Source organism: Rosa chinensis, chromosome 1 (assembly GCF_002994745.2).
Source record: "Rosa chinensis cultivar Old Blush chromosome 1, RchiOBHm-V2, whole genome shotgun sequence".
NCBI classification, from domain to species: Eukaryota; Viridiplantae; Streptophyta; class Magnoliopsida; order Rosales; family Rosaceae; genus Rosa; species Rosa chinensis.
The window spans coordinates 8,447,081-8,465,420 of record NC_037088.1 but is presented as its reverse complement, the minus strand read 5'-3'; the positions used below and the strand labels follow the sequence as shown (position 1 = coordinate 8,465,420).

General features: G+C 38.1%; 2 protein-coding genes across 18 annotated transcripts in view; both read left to right on the top strand.

Annotated features, from left to right (window-relative positions):
• LOC112199846 (brix domain-containing protein ZK795.3) overlaps positions 1 to 18,340 on the top strand; it is an 80,168-nt gene that overhangs the window by 1,066 nt on the left and 60,762 nt on the right. Inside the window, exons 4-8 of the mRNA XM_040518786.1 lie at positions 210 to 326; positions 418 to 503; positions 1,786 to 1,929; positions 2,200 to 2,289; positions 2,659 to 2,765. Coding sequence (XP_040374720.1) covers positions 210 to 326; positions 418 to 503; positions 1,786 to 1,929; positions 2,200 to 2,289; positions 2,659 to 2,765 — 544 coding nt within the window. The remainder of the gene's footprint in view (positions 1 to 209; positions 327 to 417; positions 504 to 1,785; positions 1,930 to 2,199; positions 2,290 to 2,658; positions 2,766 to 18,340) is intronic.
• The window catches only part of LOC112190909 (putative disease resistance protein At3g14460), an 88,192-nt gene that overhangs the window by 10,353 nt on the left and 59,499 nt on the right, over positions 1 to 18,340 (top strand). For 13 of the 17 annotated variants that reach the window (XM_040511006.1, XM_040510962.1, XM_040510961.1 and 10 more), the window contains 5 exons: positions 210 to 291; positions 418 to 503; positions 596 to 659; positions 777 to 879; positions 1,786 to 1,922. The gene's annotated coding sequence lies outside the window, so the exon portion shown is untranslated. Of the gene's footprint in view, positions 1 to 209; positions 292 to 417; positions 504 to 576; positions 660 to 776; positions 880 to 1,785; positions 1,923 to 18,340 lie in introns of those variants that run through there. The other 4 variants (XM_040510975.1, XM_040510970.1, XM_040510980.1 and 1 more) reach the window with 3 other exon arrangements.

Here is an 18,340-nt window from a genome sequence, read left to right as displayed (position 1 = left end):
AATTTGGGATCTTTAAATACCTACTTCGGCTTTGGATAGTTAGAGATTTGGGATCTGTTTTGTTGTTCATATGTCTATCTGTCTGCATTTATGTACATTTGAGGACATTGAATATTTAGTGTGCATACATGTCTGTACTTATACAAGTATTTGGAATATGGATTCTCATTTTGTTTCTCAAGACTGAAATTTGCTTTCTATAATTTCAGGGAAACAGTGTGGAGAGTTAGAGAATTATATCAGTTTGGGGCATTTTCAAGAAGCGAAGGGACTTAGTTTTGCAAATTTCAGGTCTTCCTTTCTCCTCATTGTTTCAAATTTTCTGTGTTTGTTTATTTTGCTCAGATGTTGTGGAACTTTTATTTCTTCATTGATTATTGTTGTGGTTAGTATTTATCTTTCTTTATCTGTCTTTAGGCAGTCTGATCTGTGGTTTTCTCTGTAATCATTGTTTGGGGGTTGCATATATTCAAGAAGTAGGGGTTGCATCCCTTACAAATCAGGTAAGTTGACTTCTACCTACAAACAAAACCTTGATTCATTCTACTGTGTAGATCATCTTTTGTTGTAATCTAGATCATCTTCACGTCTACAGAGCCTATGGAGTTCAATTCCCATACACCTCCATCGTCATCGAACTAACTTTACTACTAGTTATGGTAAGCAATTGAAGACCTTGAACCCGTACACTATGACGCGATTAGTCAATCCTTACTCTTTATAAGTTATCTGCTCATGCTTCACCCGTTAAGTAACTGTTTGTGAATGTGTTGCAGACTATAGACCTGCAAGAAGTACAAGATTGAGAAAGTAAGTTGAGTTGAGCAATGGACCACCTCAAGAGTCTTGATTCACGCACCCTTCTAATTCTGGTTTAAGGTACTGGCTCATAGCACTTTCTTGCCTAGGAGCTTCTTCGTATTTTTTTCCTTCCTTTCCCGATTGTCTTTTCATGAATTTGCGGTTTCTTAATGATGCATTCAGTACAGCAATTTTTATGTTTTGTTTCTGTTGTTCTTATGTAGATATTGAAACTATGTCGTGGTCATTTGAAATATATAGATACACACATTACACCCTCCGTGTCATATTAAAATTTATTCTTAGAAATTCAGTTTCCATTTAATTTGTGAAAATGTCGACCTTGATTATATATAATATTCACTTGCTTAACCATTTTATACAACCATAAAACAATCAGCTTGCTAGCTGCCTCTTGCCACTAGTCATGTCATTTTAATGTCCATACAAATGCATCTGTAAGGAATGGAGCTAATTGTCCTTGTGTGATTAATTTTGAACTTCAGCATAAAGCTTTTCTCTTCCCTGCCTTCTTTCTTATCAATATTATAGACTTGCATTTTGTGTGAGTAGCAACATAACTTTGCTAATGTAAAATGTCCAGTTATTTCAGCTTCATGGACAGTTTTGATTCTTCTATAGTGTTGAAAACTTGAGGTTCTGATGCTATATTGTTTACTTCTTTTCCTGAATGCTACTTGTAGAAAAATATCTTCTCTTAGTTTTCTATTAGGTGATTTCCAGGGGGCATTACCTGAGTTCACAAGAAGTATAGAAAAATAAGATAAAAATGAAGTAAATATAATTGATAACAGAATTTGGAAGTCTGAAGAAGGCTAAAACACTGGAGATAATATTTGTCTTAGTTTTACCTGTTATGTGGGCTATAGGTTTTGGAAATCTGAAGCATTGGTCATCTTCCATTGTTGAGCATCTACTTGACTATAATGATTTTTATTTTTTATTTTTTCCCAAATCATGCAGGTTATTTCTGAAATTGTTGAAAGTTGCCGTGCACATGACTACACAGATGTTGTGTTGGTGCATGAACATCGTGGTAAACCTGATGGTTTGATTGTATGCCACCTTCCATATGGACCAACAGCTTATTTTCAACTATGCAATGTGGTAAGTAGTGTAATTAATCTTTGTGTTAATGTCGGACAAATATATTGATATTAAAACTGATGTAAAACAGCCGAAAAACAATCCAGCTAACAGCAAATTTATTGGGATAATTTAGGCAAAAGTACACCATACTTGACTAATTGTTTATATTTAAGCTTGCTCTTCCTTTTCTTTGTTTTTGCCTTGCACTTTCTTGCTGCTTTTGTGACTGTCATTCTGCATTGGATCTATTATAATCTGGGCATTTTGATAATAATTTTCTACTTATAGGTTTCAAGACATGACATCAAGGACAAGAAAGCCATGGGAACGGTGCCACAGGCTTATCCACATTTGATAATTAACAATTTCACGACTAAGGTATCATATCTCATCTACTCTAAATCCTAATTTTTCTCTCTCTCACTTTACTGTACCTAGTATATTGGCAATATAATTGTTCATAGATGATAGTCCTTGTCTAAATGAATAACTGTTACAGTTTTTATCTCTTAACTATTGACAAAGAAAATCAAGTTTAACTGTTGGAAGCACCATTCATGCTACTTGATTTGATTTTGGTGCTTCCGTCACCTATTTTGATGGTAATATAAATGGATGCTCTCTATCTCTCTCTCTCTCTCACATTCATATGTATAATCACATCCCTCCATGTTTGAGTTGGCGTACCTATTAACTTTCTTATTATATATTTACATTTACATTTTCTTGATTGCTGATTGTTGCTAGTTGGGTGAGCGGACTGCAAATATTTTAAAACATCTTTTTCCAGTGCCAAAGCCAGATACAAAACGCATAATCACTTTTTCGAATGAGCAGGACTACATTTCATTCAGGTTTGTTGTCTCATTCACTTTTTAGTATTGATTCAGTAAGCAGTTGTACCTTTGGATTTATCATATAACTTAGATAGTGATATTTTCTTATCTACCAATCTGCTCTGTGGCAAGTGTGCACATGCATTGCTTTGCTTTTTCTTTAACAATTTGAGAACCTACAGGCATCATATTTATGACAAGCCTGGAGGTCCTAAATCCATTGAGCTGAAGGAGATTGGTCCGCGGTTTGAGTTGATCCTTTTTCTGTATGGGTCATGTCAAACATGTACACTCTGGTCTGATTTCTACCCCAGAGTAGGATTTTGGTGCCTGCAATTGCATGAGTGAAGCCACAGGGATACTTCCGAGTAGGCACATGGTCCTAAATCCAATTATGTCCATCCTTTTTCTGTATGGGTCATGTCAAACATGTACACTCTGGTCTGATTTCTACCCCAGAGTAGGATTTTGGTGCCTGCAATTGCATGAGTGAAGCCACAGGGATACTTCCGAGTAGGCACATCCAGAGGCAACCAGCCATCCTGTATGGGTTCAAATACCTCGAATGACTCACAGTCACATAGACCACCGAAGCGATAAAGTTTGTCGTCCACCTCTACTAAAACAGGTTCAGGTCTACTAATCTTAAAAACTTGGGAAGGCTGCAATTTTGGGTTTGGATCTATGCTTGGACCTGTCTCAAACACACAAACTTCTTTACTTAGTGAATATTGAAAAATATGAGAAGTAGTGTCTTTTTCCTCCAGTTCAACCTTAATTACCACCAGAGAAAATAATTTTGGAGCCAACGATGCCGGTGCTCATATCAATAGGAACAACTGTTTTCGGTCCACATCTATAAGCAACTCTCTGTAATTTCAAATCATCGCCGCCATGTACTGGTGGTGCTAACATATTGCTTAATCTGATGGATTGAATAACATGAACATTGTCATCATTGCACTCCTGGAAACATAAGTAGAGAGACTTATACTTAAGCTTTCTTCTTCCATGATTTCTTTCTTCTTCTCCTCTGCCTTAAGTGGTGCTAAAGTAGAAGAATTTCTTCTTATGAATTCTGAAAACATGCTAATTTTCTTCGTCTCATTCTTCCAGTTGCTTGCTAAAATTGACGTAGCAGCAGCGGCCGCTGCTTTTCTGGTTGCAAAACCTTCCAACATTGCAAAAAATTGTTGCCTACACCACGCCATTATCTATACCCCTCACTTAAACCCTAATTTCCACAGAGGATATGAATTAATAGTACTTAGTGTGTACTAATTACCTAATTTATAATAAGAAATATTGAGATGTTACTTAGATTTAAAATATTTTGCAATTAATTATCATTGATATCTAGTTTATTCAATTATTATATTTTATAAAACTTAATAAGGTGAGTTGGACTTGCTAAATTTAAGGTTATTATTCTCTATGTTCAAATCCTGATTCTGCCCCTACATGACAACGACATTAACTAAGACCAGGAGGCACATGAAGGTCCTCATCACTACCATCACATTCCTGCCGAACAGGCAATTTCGCCAAGAAGGCAATGCGATTTTGCAAAGGGTGGTCATGAGACCATGCATGAATCTTGACAAGTAAGCTCTGAGATCATGCCAAAGAAGCCTTAAATCTTGACCGAGACACCATAAATCTAGACCGAAAAGGCAATGAGATCATGTAAAGGTGGTTAATTGGCCGTAAATCTCGCTCGGGAGGCAATATATGAATCTTGCCAGGAAGGCAATGAGATCTAGGAGGTCATGAGATCATGTAGATGAGACCTGAATTACAAGCACCGAGTCTCGCAAAGGAGGGCTTGAGATTAGTCGGAGGCCTTGAATCCCATATGGTTGGCACTGAGATCTCACAAGGAGGCCTTGAGATCATGCAAAGGTGCCATGGTGTCACGGTAAGGTGACGAAGAGAGCTTGGGCAAGTAAGATCAAGGTTTCAAATTTCGTTGAAACTGCATACTTGTTTTAAAAAGAAAAAGTTTCACAGGTATTTAGTGTTGATGTCTGAATCATCACGCCCAGGGTATTTTTGTTAATTATTTATTATTGTGCTTGAAGATCAGGACATGATAGAGATCATGCAAAAGAGGCCTTGCATCTCGACTGAGAGGCAACGAATCTACTGGGAAGTCAATAAGATCATGTAAAAATGGCCATGAGGCCAAAAATCTCACTCGGGAGGCCATGAATCTCGTTGAGAGGCCATTGAATCTCAACCAGGAGACAATGAATCTCGCACCAAAGACCATGGTGTTTGAGCCTACAAGTTATTTTGGCTGGATCCTTAAGAGGATTTAGTGTGCCAGGTCGATACATGTGGCCCAAAAATAAATTTACTATAGTTTTAGGTTACAGCTTCACCCATTCCGAAACTTATAAGGAAAACGAGCCCTTATGTGATTCAAGTAGCGAAGACCAATTAGGAATCTATCATTCAATAATCCTTCTACATCAAGAAACTACCGAAACTAGGTATATATACCAGGTTTCAAGGGAAAAACAAGAACCAACTTCTCAATCAACTAATCACACAAATCATCAAAGTTTCTCCAGAGCAACCTTCAGCCAAGTTGAAACCAGCGAAGCTAGGGTTACGCCTTAGCAACAATAAGCTAAACTAAAGTGACGCTTAGCAAAACTCGTGTTTTCTCCTCATTCCCAGTGTTTCCTTTTCTCAACCTACAACATTGAGTATCGATACTGTGACGCTAAAGATCACACCAAAAGTCCTTATTCTGTTAAGGCATAGAGAAGAACCTTGTGACGAGGTTGGTGCTCTCCTCGTCCATAGGCTTGGAGAAAAAGTCAGATTAGGGACGTTTCGGATAACTCGCACCCCACGGTAGTAGCACACCGCACATCATCACAAGTAAAAGAGACTGTTTGCTAGCTAAATTAGGCCGTAGCCAAACGCATGAATCATGTAAAGGTGGCCATGGAATGAATCTTGACTGGGAGGCCAATCTCGCAAAGAAGGCAATGAGATTTTGCAAAGGGTGATCATGTGATCATGAATCTTGAAAAGGAAGCTCTAAGATCATGCCGAGGAGGCCTTAAATCTTGACCGAGAAGTCATGAAATCTCGATAAAAAAGGCAATGAGATCATGTAAGGGTGGTTATGAGGCCATGAATCTCATCGGGAGGCAATGAATCTCTCCGGGAAGACAATGAGATCTAGGAGGTCGTGAGATCAGGTAGAGGAGACTTGAATTCTATATGAGAGGCACTGAGTTCTCATAAAGGAGGGCTTGAGATCAAACAGAGGCCTTGAATCCCGTATGGTTGGCACTGAGATCTCACAAGGAGGCCTTGAGATCATGCAGAGGTGCCATGGTGTCATGGTAAGGTGACGAAGAGAGCTTGGGTAAGTAAGAATGTAAGATGACTTCATGTATGGGATTCTCACAGATGGCGCCAAATATTTCTGTTATAACATGAAAATTAAGTAAGATGCATGAGACACAAAATCCAGAATGGTTCACCTCCCTCCTGAATAGAGGTTACGTCCACTTAGAATGTTTCAATATAAGAATGTCTAAGTAGCCATGGGGAGATCCTAGATCAAGCCCCCTAGATAAGAGGGAGAGGATATCTTTCATAGATAAGAGAAGTCTCCTCACCATTACATATTTCCGATGTGGGATATGTATAGTAGAATTGCTTATCTTGAAGACTTTTAGAGAGCATGGGAAGATACCCTCCCTGTTAGCTAGAGATCATCCAACGTCCACCATGGCGATGTAGCTCGAGTGTCTAATTACTTATTTAGGTAATTCATTACTCACCTCGACTGTTCAACTAATCATCTTACTAAGTATTTTGCAAAAGGTGGTCATGAGACCATGAATATTGACAAGGAAGCTCTGAGATCATGCCAAAGATGCCTTAAATCTTGACCAAGAAGCCATAAAATCTCGATCATAAAAGATAATGAGATCATGTAAATGTGCCTATGAGGCCATGAATCTCGCCCGGGAGGTAATGAATCTCACCGGGAAAGCCATGAAATCTAGGAGGTCGTGAGATCATGCAGAGGAAACCTGAATTCTATACAAGAGCTACTGAGATCCCGCAAAGGAGGGCTTGAGATCAGACAGAGGCCTTGAATCTCATTTGATAGGCATTGAGATCGATCTCGCAAAAAAGGCCTTGAGATCATGCAGAGGTGCCATGATATCACAGTAAGGTGATGAAGAGAGCATGGGCAAGTAAGATGACTTCATGTATGGTATTTCCATAAATGGTGCCGAATGTTTTTTTTCGTAAGACGGAGATTAAGTAAGATGTATAGTGGTTCACCTCATTCTTGTAGGGAGGTTATGTCCACTTAGAATGTTTCACTATAAGAGTGTCTAAGTAGCCATTATGGTACTTGAAGTGTGGGGAGATCATGGATCAAGCCCCCTTAGCTAGATGAAAGGGAGAGAAAGTCTCTTTTATAGATAAGGGAAGCCTACTCTCCATTATAGATAAGGGAAGTCTCCTCTCTATTACATGCTTTCAATGTGGCATATGTAGAGTAGAATTTTTGGCCTTGAAGAATTTTGAAGAGTATGGAAGGGTAACCTCCCTACGAGATACTGTCACACCTCCACAATAGCAATGTAGCTCGAGTGTCTATCTAGGTTATTCATTGCTTACCTCGAGTGTTCACCTAATCACCTTACTAAGTATTTATAAGATAGCCTAAGCAGATATCATGGTTAGTGCGCGTAGTGGTGTGTAACTTCCGCAAGTCACGCGTTAGTGGGTCCATGACACCACTCTTAAGATGACGTTGGGGAGTATTTTCCGCTTGCTACGGATTCAATAGAGCTGACCGATTCTGCGTTATCTAGATCCACTTCGAAGGGATTTCGCCTTGAGCAATTGATAGGAGCATTTTAATATAATATTTTAGTAGTTAATTATTCATATTTTGCTTAGTTAATTCCTTAACCAAATCGATTTTTAATTGAATTTCTATTTTTAGGTACATTAGAATAGATGAAGAATAAATGAGTGTTAGGTCCATAATTACCTAGAAATGATGGAGAAAAATGGAAATGCACTAAAAAGGTCAACTTTACACATTTTCCTATTCCGACTAGGAGAAAGTGAGCTAGACAAGAAAGGAGGGGTATCCGCCTGACCAAACGAACTCCGAATGAGTTGAAACTTTCCATTTTCATTCTATACATCCCAAGGATCATTTATTCTGAAGACTGCCAGAGCTAGTTTTGAGTGGAAAGCCTTCAAACAGTCAGTCCAATGTTCTGAAAGACGAAAACTGGAAAACCTGACCTGTACGTATTTCACAAGCATTTACTGACCAACCACATTGAATTTAACTCTGAAATTTTATCATGATGATCTACACTCATAGAGGAACATTAATTTGATATGAATAAATCGGAGGCCCATTCTAAAGTTTTGGTGGAGAATTAATTGAAGGAATAAAGGGGCAGAAAGTGACCCAAAGCCACTCCAAAACTTAAGTGCTTAACCCACCATAATCCTAATAAGTGCTCCATCATGATCCCATTAAGTGCTCCATCATTATTTGTTTAAGGCCAACCACTATGGCTTGGTAGCCTATATATAGAGGCTACAAAGAAGTAACAACACATTCCTTCATCCATTTAATCTTCTTTGTCTCTCCATTTTCTTCCCATTCTCTAGTCTTCTTGCATAGCAGTTTTCATATCTTCAAGGAGCTTAGCCGTGCCATCCACCCTCCTAGCTGTGATCACCACCTTGTACCGCCACCTTGGAGCTGCTTTGGATCTTTGGGATGTAATCAAGGGTTGTTCATACCATCTTATTATCATATCTTCACGGTTTTGTGTAATTGTAGATAGAAAATTTTGCTTTTTATTTTCTTTGTGTAAACTGAAATTATGAGTTCATAATCTTATTTTTGGAACAAATTTGATTCTCTTTTCGTGTAATATTATTTTATGTGCTCTTGATCTTTGTGTGCTTCATTTATATGAAAAGATAATGTGATTTTGTTTTAAAGAAAACGTTTACATGTTTTTGTTCTTTGGTTCGAAACATAGAGTGATTGCATGTAATTGGAGCTAGTAATTAGGTTTATGTTTTGTAATCCTAATTCAAATAAGTAGTAAAGGCTTAGGACATAAGTCGAAATCAGATTGTTTATGCATTGAATTGACATGCTTTGTGTACTTGGATTTGCATAATTATTAACCAAATTAAACTTTCACATGAACTTAATGATTTGAAACTTGAGTTTGCATTATTGCTTCGATTGTGAGAAACCTGTTTTCGAAATATATTGGTTAGGTGCTTTGCTTGATCAATTGTGTAAAGGGAAGTAAAATAAGAGATATTGTTTGCTTTTAACTTTGTGTCTTGGTTGATAACTTTTCATGGCATTAGTAAAGGATTAAGGATGCATGTAACAAATTGATCTTGAATTGTGGTGGATGAATTGTCACCAAAAGTTTCCGTTCATGATTCCATTCATCTTCAACATTTTCTTTTGTTTTTTTTTTTCTGAAATTTTCATTCCAAACCAACCCCCCCCCGGATTTCATGATTTGTGTTCTTGTATATAAGTTTGCGTTTTTAGTTTTTTGAACATGTAAATATTTCAAATATAATATGAAAATACCTTAAAAGAATACGTTTGACAGGACCCGTCCTGAATTTCACCCTGAAATCCGAGGTGGCCCTGTGGAGCCCACCTTAGGAATAGCTCTACCGGCAGAGTCACCCCTAAAATGGACTACCCAAAAATCTGTAAAACACACAAAACACTTCAAGCAAAATTTTGACCCGAACAAAAAGTCAACTTTTAGGTCCACTAAAAGTATCAAAACAGAGTAAAAAGTTGAAGTAATTGTAGTTTACCGTCCAAATGACTAGTAAACGGTTAATTTAAGATACGGGACGTTACAACGTTAACCTTGTTTAGCTTTTAAGTTAGTTCATGTGAGTTTTCCTAGTTAGTTTCGTGTTAGAATTAGTTTTTGTTTAGACATTGTGTTTGTGTTGTATTTATTTGTATTTACTTGTATATATTTCTTTTCTTTGTTTTATTTTCGTAAATAGTACTTCTTATTGTTTAATTTCTTTATTTGTTTATGCAATTACATGTGTACTCTCAATCCCGGCTTGAACGATCCGTACTTATTCTATACTGACAACTACATTTTGCAGGGTTAAATTGACACTCATTTCGAGCGTATCAGCAATTTCTCAAATAGGTTGGGCCACCTCTCTCTATCTGTTTCTTGATTAAAATTCAATTCCGCCTTATCGAAATCCACCTCAAAGAGATTTCACCTTGAGCTGACCAATTCTTTCTTACTCAGTAGATTCGTCCTTGTGAAAATTTCTTGAATAAATCGAGTTGCTTCTCCTCTGATCACCCATTTCTTGATTAGGAACCCATTATGATATTTTACGCTACAAAACCCACCTAATCTCATCTTGTCCACATTTAAATGGGTTGCAAGCACCTAATCTCTTCTCTTCACATTAAATGGCCATGAAAATTCTCTACCTCCATTAGTTGGCCCAAACCAAAATTACCCAGTAAGTTCAATCAATTTTTGTTATTTAAATAAATAAAAAATTAATGTCTGGAGGCTCCTTGCAAGACCTCCATGCATGGAATGAAATGGAATATATATTTGAAATATTGATCGGATTTTCCATCATGATTTTCGAATGAGAGTTTTCTACGTTCGAATTTGAATTTACGATTTTTATTGATTTTCGACGATTTAGTTTCCGATGTGATTTTCGGAATTGATTATATGTGGTGTTATTGACATTTCTGAAAGATTTTCGAAAATGAGATTTTCGATGGAATTATATTTCTTGATTATTTATCGGGTTTAGGTTTTGGCATTGGGAATGCTTTAGCGATGATTTCGGTTTTGGGTTATTGTTTATGAATCTACTTTAATCCCGACTATTTGGTATCGATTTGGAAATACTTTTGACGTGTGGGGCACATCGTTGATTTACTTTATTTTTCTCTTGAGATTTACCGAGTACGGTTGGGAATCGTACTCGTGTTTTCTATTCCGAGATTTGGGGAAGCTTTATGTATTTACTGGTTTTCGAATGTTTCCTTCATCATACTTAGGTTGCTTTATTTTTAGTTCTCCTCCTCACGTGAGTTGCTGTCGAGGCTTCTCCTCACTTACTTTGTGTTTGTGGGTCGAAGTCGAGGATAGAGTCTGGGAGGCTCCTTTGTTGTACGGTGATTTCTTCTTCCTCATATCCTACTGTTACTTAACTAGCAGGGCTAGTCCGATTTCTCTTAACCAACGGGGATTTTGAGTTTAAAGAAATATGTTTTATAAACGTTACATGCATCGAGGTTTTATAAGTTTAAGTACGTAGGAAAGTATTAAAGTTTTCTTCATTTAAATTATCTAGATTATTTATTTGTGTCCACTCACACTAACACGTTTTCCAATTACTTTCCCCTAGGACATTCGGTTTCAAATGCCCAGTTTGTACACTAGATTAGTTGAAGTCAGGCATATATGGAGTTGAGGTATAATTGTCATTGCTTCCGCATTATAGGATCCATCAATCCTTTACCCTCTTTACTTTTTATTCTGGCATACCTTTTGTTTTAGAATTGTTCTAATAACATGTGGGATTAATGTTATTAAGTTGAGATTCGTGTAATGTGAAATGGGAAATGTTGAGATTTAAGGAGCATGGTGGCTCCAGGAGAATAATGATGGATTGTTTAGAAGTGTAAATGTCTTTCTACAGGTCTTGGGTAGTCCACTTGTAGGGGAAGTTCTGCCAAATTTTTTGTAGAATTTCTTCTAAGGTGGACCCCACAAGGCCACTTCAGATTTCGTGATAAAATTCGAGGTGGGTCCTGTCACCCTACTTCTGGACTTTCTAGATAAAACAACCGTAGTTTTTAGATTCCAATAAATAAATGTACAACATAAAAAGATCAGCTATCTTATATGAAACTCATTTTTGCATAAATATAACAACAGAAATGTGAATTTTGTAATTAACATCCAAAACTTATCACAAAGATAGAAAGTTCATTGACGAATTGAAGTTGTAAAACCACAGTTATACAAGTACACCAACATCCAACGTAAAACTCATGAAAGGATGGAACAAAAGTTAATGGATTCAAAATAGGTGAGAGGACTAACAAGGAAGAGACCATACCACAAACTTCTCAATTCCGGCAAGTTCGCGCGTGCTACAATTAATGCACAGAATGAGGCTCACTGGATGCCTAGCGACCTGTGATGTAAGAGATAACATAGAGATGATTATTAATTCTCTTGTCCAAAGATGGATTTTAACCTGTGACTTGAACGACGCCATCGCCAGCGATCTTCCCAATCTCAGCTTTAGTCTCCGAGCTGGAATCAGAGGCGTTGGACTCCGATTCAGGGAGCCTCCGATTCGTTGGAATCCGTCTAGGAGCCTTGGACGTGGAGCTGGTGGGAATCAGAATCGGGGGCTTGTTGGATCCTCCAAGGAAGGGTCCGATGAGAGAGAGAGAGAGAGAGAGAGAGAGAGAGAGAGAGAGAGAGAGAGAGAGAGAGAGAGAGAGAGAGAGAGAGAGAGAGAGAGAGAGAGAGAGAGAGAGAGAGAGAGAGAGAGAGAGAGAGAGAGAGAGAGAGAGAGAGATTTTGAGTGGCAGTGGTTGTAATTCTTTAATTGAGTTAAGGACAAAATAGTTATTTGATGTTAAATTGTGTATGTGGGAACAAAAATCTGTTATTGAGGCAAGTGAGATAATTTTTGCTTATTTTTGTGCTTTGGGTCATTTTCCTTATTTGGTTAGTGTCTCTTTAAAATAGCACGACTACTGGGTTCTGGGCGGGAGTTTTGATATAGCTAGGGGTCATCATTTGGCCTGCGGGCCTAAAAGCCCATGGGCGCCCGTCCGGCCCAGTGGGCAAAAGCCCGGCCCGGCCCGCAAAAAAGCCCATCTCGGCCCTGCCCATTGGGCACGAGTCAGGGCTAGGGCGGAGGGTTCAAAGCCCAGGCCCGGCCCGGGGCCCGGCCCGTTATATGCCCATTAAAGCCCGCCCGGCCCGGCCTTATAAGCTCGCCCGAAAGCCCATTCAATTTTTGTATTAATATATTTTTATGTAGTTATATTGAACTAATTATTGCATTAGGTCATATGTTTTTTAATTTTGTATTTTATTTTGTTCAATAATTAACATATCATCATTTTTTCATAGGTTTTTGTACTTTTTTAACAAAATAATATGACATATAAATATAATGGGCTCGGCCCTGCCCACCCAAAAAAGCCCGGCCCGGCCCGGCCCTAAAAATCCCGTAAGGCCCTGGGCCCATGGGCGGCCTTGGCCCTTGATTTTTAAGAGAAGCCCGCCCCTGCCCGGCCCGAAAAATAAAAAAAATATGTTTTGGCCCGGCCCGAGCCCATTAATTTTGGGCAGGGCCGGCCCTGCCCGGCCCATTGACGACCCCTAGATATAGCACAGCAGAGTAAAAGTACTAATTTGTAAGGAATTTAATATAAAAAGAATTTCAATGGTTTTTTATTTATTTATATATGTTGGTCATTCACAAACAGACTAAATTGTGAGTAGACCTGGCAAATTGCACACGATATGATAATACGACATGAACACGAATGGAATTATAAGGATTTGGTTTGAAGTTTATTGGTTTGGTTCCATATAGGGTCACCACGATAAGAACACGAATTTTAATGGTTCAGTTTAGTGTTAATCTGTTAACACGATAAAAATCATTAACATAAGAGTATTCTTGTAAATTTTGAGTTTCTCTGTCTAATATACATTAGAATCTCTAATGTATCTCTCTAATTCATCGTAATCTCTTTCTCAATTTTCATGACAATAACCTTAACTCTCAATTTTCAAAAAGGAAAAGGTACCTTGACTGTATAAGATTTACGTGTGTTTCTTATGTTACTCTAAGTCTAAAAAATGTTGTGAGTAAAGATTTAGTTATTTTCTTAATGGTTTTAACGATTGACAAGAAATTTAATTGTTCGGTTTTGATTTTAGCATCCTACACACGTTAGTTTAACGGTTCATTATCATGTTCCATGATAAGATATACAAAACGAACTTAACACGATACGAACATAACACAACACGTATTTTGTCAGGTCTATTTGTGAGATGTTTGTATGATGGTGGGGACACATAACGGAGCGTGAGCAAGGGGCCGATAGTCACTGCACCTATGGGCACGTAATCTTTAATTATCTCTGCACCATAGCTGAACTCAATGCACAGTTGCACACGAATAATTAGGGCTGGGTACCCAAAACCGAAAGCCCGATACCGTACCGAAACAGTCCCGAAAAATGTCGGGACGGGCCGGGATTAAAATAAAAAATTTCCTGTTTGGGCCCGTCCCGTACCGTCCAGAGAGAAACGGGCCCGGATCGGTACCAGCCCAAGAAATCCCTTTAGGGCTCGGCCAGTACCGAATTATTACATAAATAAAATCTTGCATTATTTATTCAATGTGGCTGAGTGTAATTGGTCCATGTAGTCAAGTCTAAGGTTTCACATATACTCTACCACACTTGATCTTTCAGCCCTAGACACCTAAACCCGATCTCCCCCATTCTCTCTCATTCAGTCATTCTCTGATTCTCTCCATTATCCCCAATTTTCTATTTCTCTATAGAAACCATTTCTCCCTCTCCAACATTTCCACTCATGCATATTACACACACCCTCAAAAAAATCCATAATATCAAAACAAACTAAGCCAAATCTAATCCCCTCTATTGAAGAAGAAGAAGAAGAAGAAGCTGCTCAAGCTCTCATCTCGCCATGGCCAACATGATAATAGCCTCCTCCAAAGTCCCAATCTCCTCCTCAGCCCCTTCCCCCATTTCCAAGCCCAAGCTCGCCGCGTCCAAATCTCCATCCCCAAGCTCACCAAAACTCACCCCCTCTAATCCCTCGAATCCCTCTCCCTAATCGCCGCCACCTCCCTCCCGTCGCCCCGCTGTCCCTTGCCTCCGAGATTGAGAAGGCGGCGCTCTTCGACTTCGACCTGACCCTGCCTATCCAGACCGTCCAGTTCTTGTTCCTCATTGTGGCCCTCGACAAGATCTACTACTCGTCGCTCGGCAAGTTCATGGACATTTGGTCTTTTTTCTTCTTCAGTTTTAGGCTTTTAGCTTTTATTGTTGTTCATACTTCAAAATTTGGTATTTCAGACTTTAAATTTCTTGTTTAAGACCTACTGAACTTATTGTTGAATTCATGAATTGGTTTATGTGTTTATTCATTTATTGAACTTATTGTTGGTCTATTGAATTGGCTATTTGCTATGTTGCACATTGCATTTGTTTCCTGTCATAATCTACAATTTGCTGGAATGATTGAAATCTAGAAATTTTGCATAGCTGTTAAGCTTTAAGCGTGGGGAAAACAAAGAAAAAAGGAATCGGGTATCCCGAATTGGGCTCGGTTCCGACCCGATCCCGATTGGTTTCAGTACCTTCGGTACCAACTTTGAAAAAACGTTGTCCCGTCCCGAATAATATTTTCGGTACCGGGATCGGTATCAGTCAGTAACTGGCCAGTCCCGGCCCGTGCCCAGCCCTACAAATAATTGTGGCTAAGTGGGCCAATATCCATGAATCAAATTCGCAGTCAATGACCTTTTGTTTTTGTTTTTTTTTTTTTTTGGGTAGTGATTAAACATGTGTTTAGATTAAACGGGACTCATTGAGGGACTCGAATTCCAGGACTCCAGGAGGAAGGAGAGGTCAGATTATTCCACGGGTATCAAAATTTACTATATACTAAAACAAAGTAGGAGATGAACACTTGAACAGCAACTCTCTTAGTAACAGTGTAGTTCTGGTTTTGCCCTTGAAGCATCTTCTGTTTTACCTACTTTACCCAGACAGGTGTGGGTCTTCCAGCCGTTAAATTTCTGTGGCTTTTTAAGTCGTGGCAGTCCGTGCTTGCTTCCAGCAAAAACAATGACGGTGACAGAGGTCGAAAGAGACTGTGAGAGCGAAGAGTATCTTTTAGTTCTACCACAATACTCCAATAGCTCAAGTGAAAGTCGCCTGCACGCAGTGAGCGGACTCAACGGCGAGAGAGGAAAAATTGGAGGCTCTTTCCCGACACGATCTCTCCAATCCAATACCCATTAGACTGGAGGAAAACGGAATCAGAGGAAGGTGGTGCATGGTAAGCGACGCTGCCAGGTGACCGGCACGATTCGCATCTCAGGGAGTCCACTCCCATTTAATAACTTCAAAGGTAAGATTTAACCATCTGATTAGTTTCAATAAATTTGCACAAGTTTGGGTCTTTGATTGTACTGAAAACAAGTGTTGTCCTTTGGTGGTTGAATGAATAGAACGCCTTGGAGAGATCGATAAAGCGCATGCAAGAATGAACCAGTTGGGACTTTTGCTGAATCAGTGTCATTCAAGTGATTTGTGCATGAATTCAGTCAACTGATCATCCCAAGGTATTCTCTACACTATGCTATATCTATTTTTTTCAAATTAGGAATTAGGGTTGTCTGAATTGTGATTATTAGAGTATTGCGTGATTGAAAAAGAAAGCTATAGCAAATGTTTTTGATGGCTCGGTTTTGACGGATTCTCCCTTTTATAACTTTCTCTGTATCTCCTGTTTTTGTAGCTTGAGTTTCCAATAAATTAGTTACGGCTGTCTTCTTTTTATTACAAATTGCTTTTTGAAACTTGATCAAAATTGTAGAGCCAGAGGATGTAGTTGTGTTTGATATATATATATAAGTTGATGAATGACTAATTGGCCAGTAGATGTACTGATTGACCTGTTTTGTAGTTCGATGAAAACCCTATGCAATTTTAGTTTATCATTAACTTTTAGGTATATTTCTTCGTCTCTTAGTCCGATTTGGTTGAGTTTTCTGTGGACTTTGGTTGTTCAGCTCTGAGGTGTTGTGGAGCCTTACAATGTCCTTTTTATTAGACCAAACCAAATTAAGAATAATAGGATACTAAATGCGTCTTTCCTTTGAAACAGATTTCTTATGAAATAAGCTTACTGGATCCAACATTACTACTTATGAAGCACATACCCAGAGTTTCTTATCAATTCTTTCTGTCTTATATCTACTTGCAATTTTTAGAAAACCATACTGCATGAAAGATACTACTGTGGAGTGAGAATTTATGATATGGCTAGGGGTGGTTTTTATCAACAAACAACATTTTTATCTCTCATTTGAAGATTTGGAGCAAAAGTTATAAGGAAAGAGAAGCTGAAAACTTTTGTTTATTGCATTTCCTCATTTCACACATACTGAAGAACACGTTCATTCCTAAGCAGAAGAACTACATAAGTGACAACTTCACAATTATAAAGGTAAGCGAACAACTAACGGGAATATATATATATATATATATAGCAAGTTCTTAAGTTGTAAGGAGTGACCACGAAGCAGTGGGAATTTTCCTATCTTAAGAATTAAGGTTTTCATTGAGTAATTAAATTATTTCTTATAGCAGATGGGTCTTGGCAGAATGAGTTTTGTGGGGTTTTGTTTCTTGCTGGGAAATTAGTGTTCTTTTTGGTATTCGGTCTAATAATTTGTTGACCGTTAGGTACTATTGAGACTGAGTTTTGACACTGCATAACAATCAACAAAACTTTGAGTTATTTCCTACCAAGTTTGAATTTTGATGAACAGAATCTTCCATAACTCTAATAGTTAGAACTTTTCAGGTTTTATGGGAGATTTTTTGGAAGACTACTAATAATATAAAGATCATAATTAAGTCCACCCATTCTCATTCGGTAAGTTTCCTAGATGTTTACATCTTAGCTTTGGGAGGAACATCAAACTATTCAACTTGGACATAATGATGCTATATTTGAATTGAAAACTGTTGTCAATTGCAAAGTACTAGCAGTAAGATCATAAAAACTAATTTATGGTCTGAAGTGTCAACAAAGACCAAAATTTTAGCATCTGATTTGTGTGATTAAAATGCTTTGACAAGTCATAGGAGTGTACCATGTCAGACTTGATCCTATACGAGAGGGTGCTAAAACGTGTCAATCATTTGGTCAAGAGATATACTTTCCTTTGTTTTAGCCTTTACAGAACAGGTAACAGAAGGAAGTTGAAGTGCTTCTTTCGGATACTGTAGGTCATCTTGATGATGATCTTTTGTATTGGTCCCAATTGTCTTTTTGCAGGTATGGTTCTAATCATTTTCCTAGACCACAAAGGCATTACTAAGAGATAGTGCTAATGCTAATAGTTGCTCATTGATAAAGTTATGTAATGAACTTTTGACCCACATATGTTAGTTAGGTTAAAGTTCATTATTAGGAATGAATTATATAATGCTGTTGTGACTGTTGTTTAACAATATTGTGGTCATATCTCTGACATAGACATTGGGCTTTTGGAAAGACTTCTCTATAACAGTAAAGCAATTTTTTTCCACCTGATGGTGCTTTAGCTTATTTTAAGTTTTTGATTAAAATTGAAATGTTGCATTGCAGGGAAAGCCATGGCCGTTTGCTGAGCGGAAGTTTTATATAGCATTTCCTTTATTTCGTGGC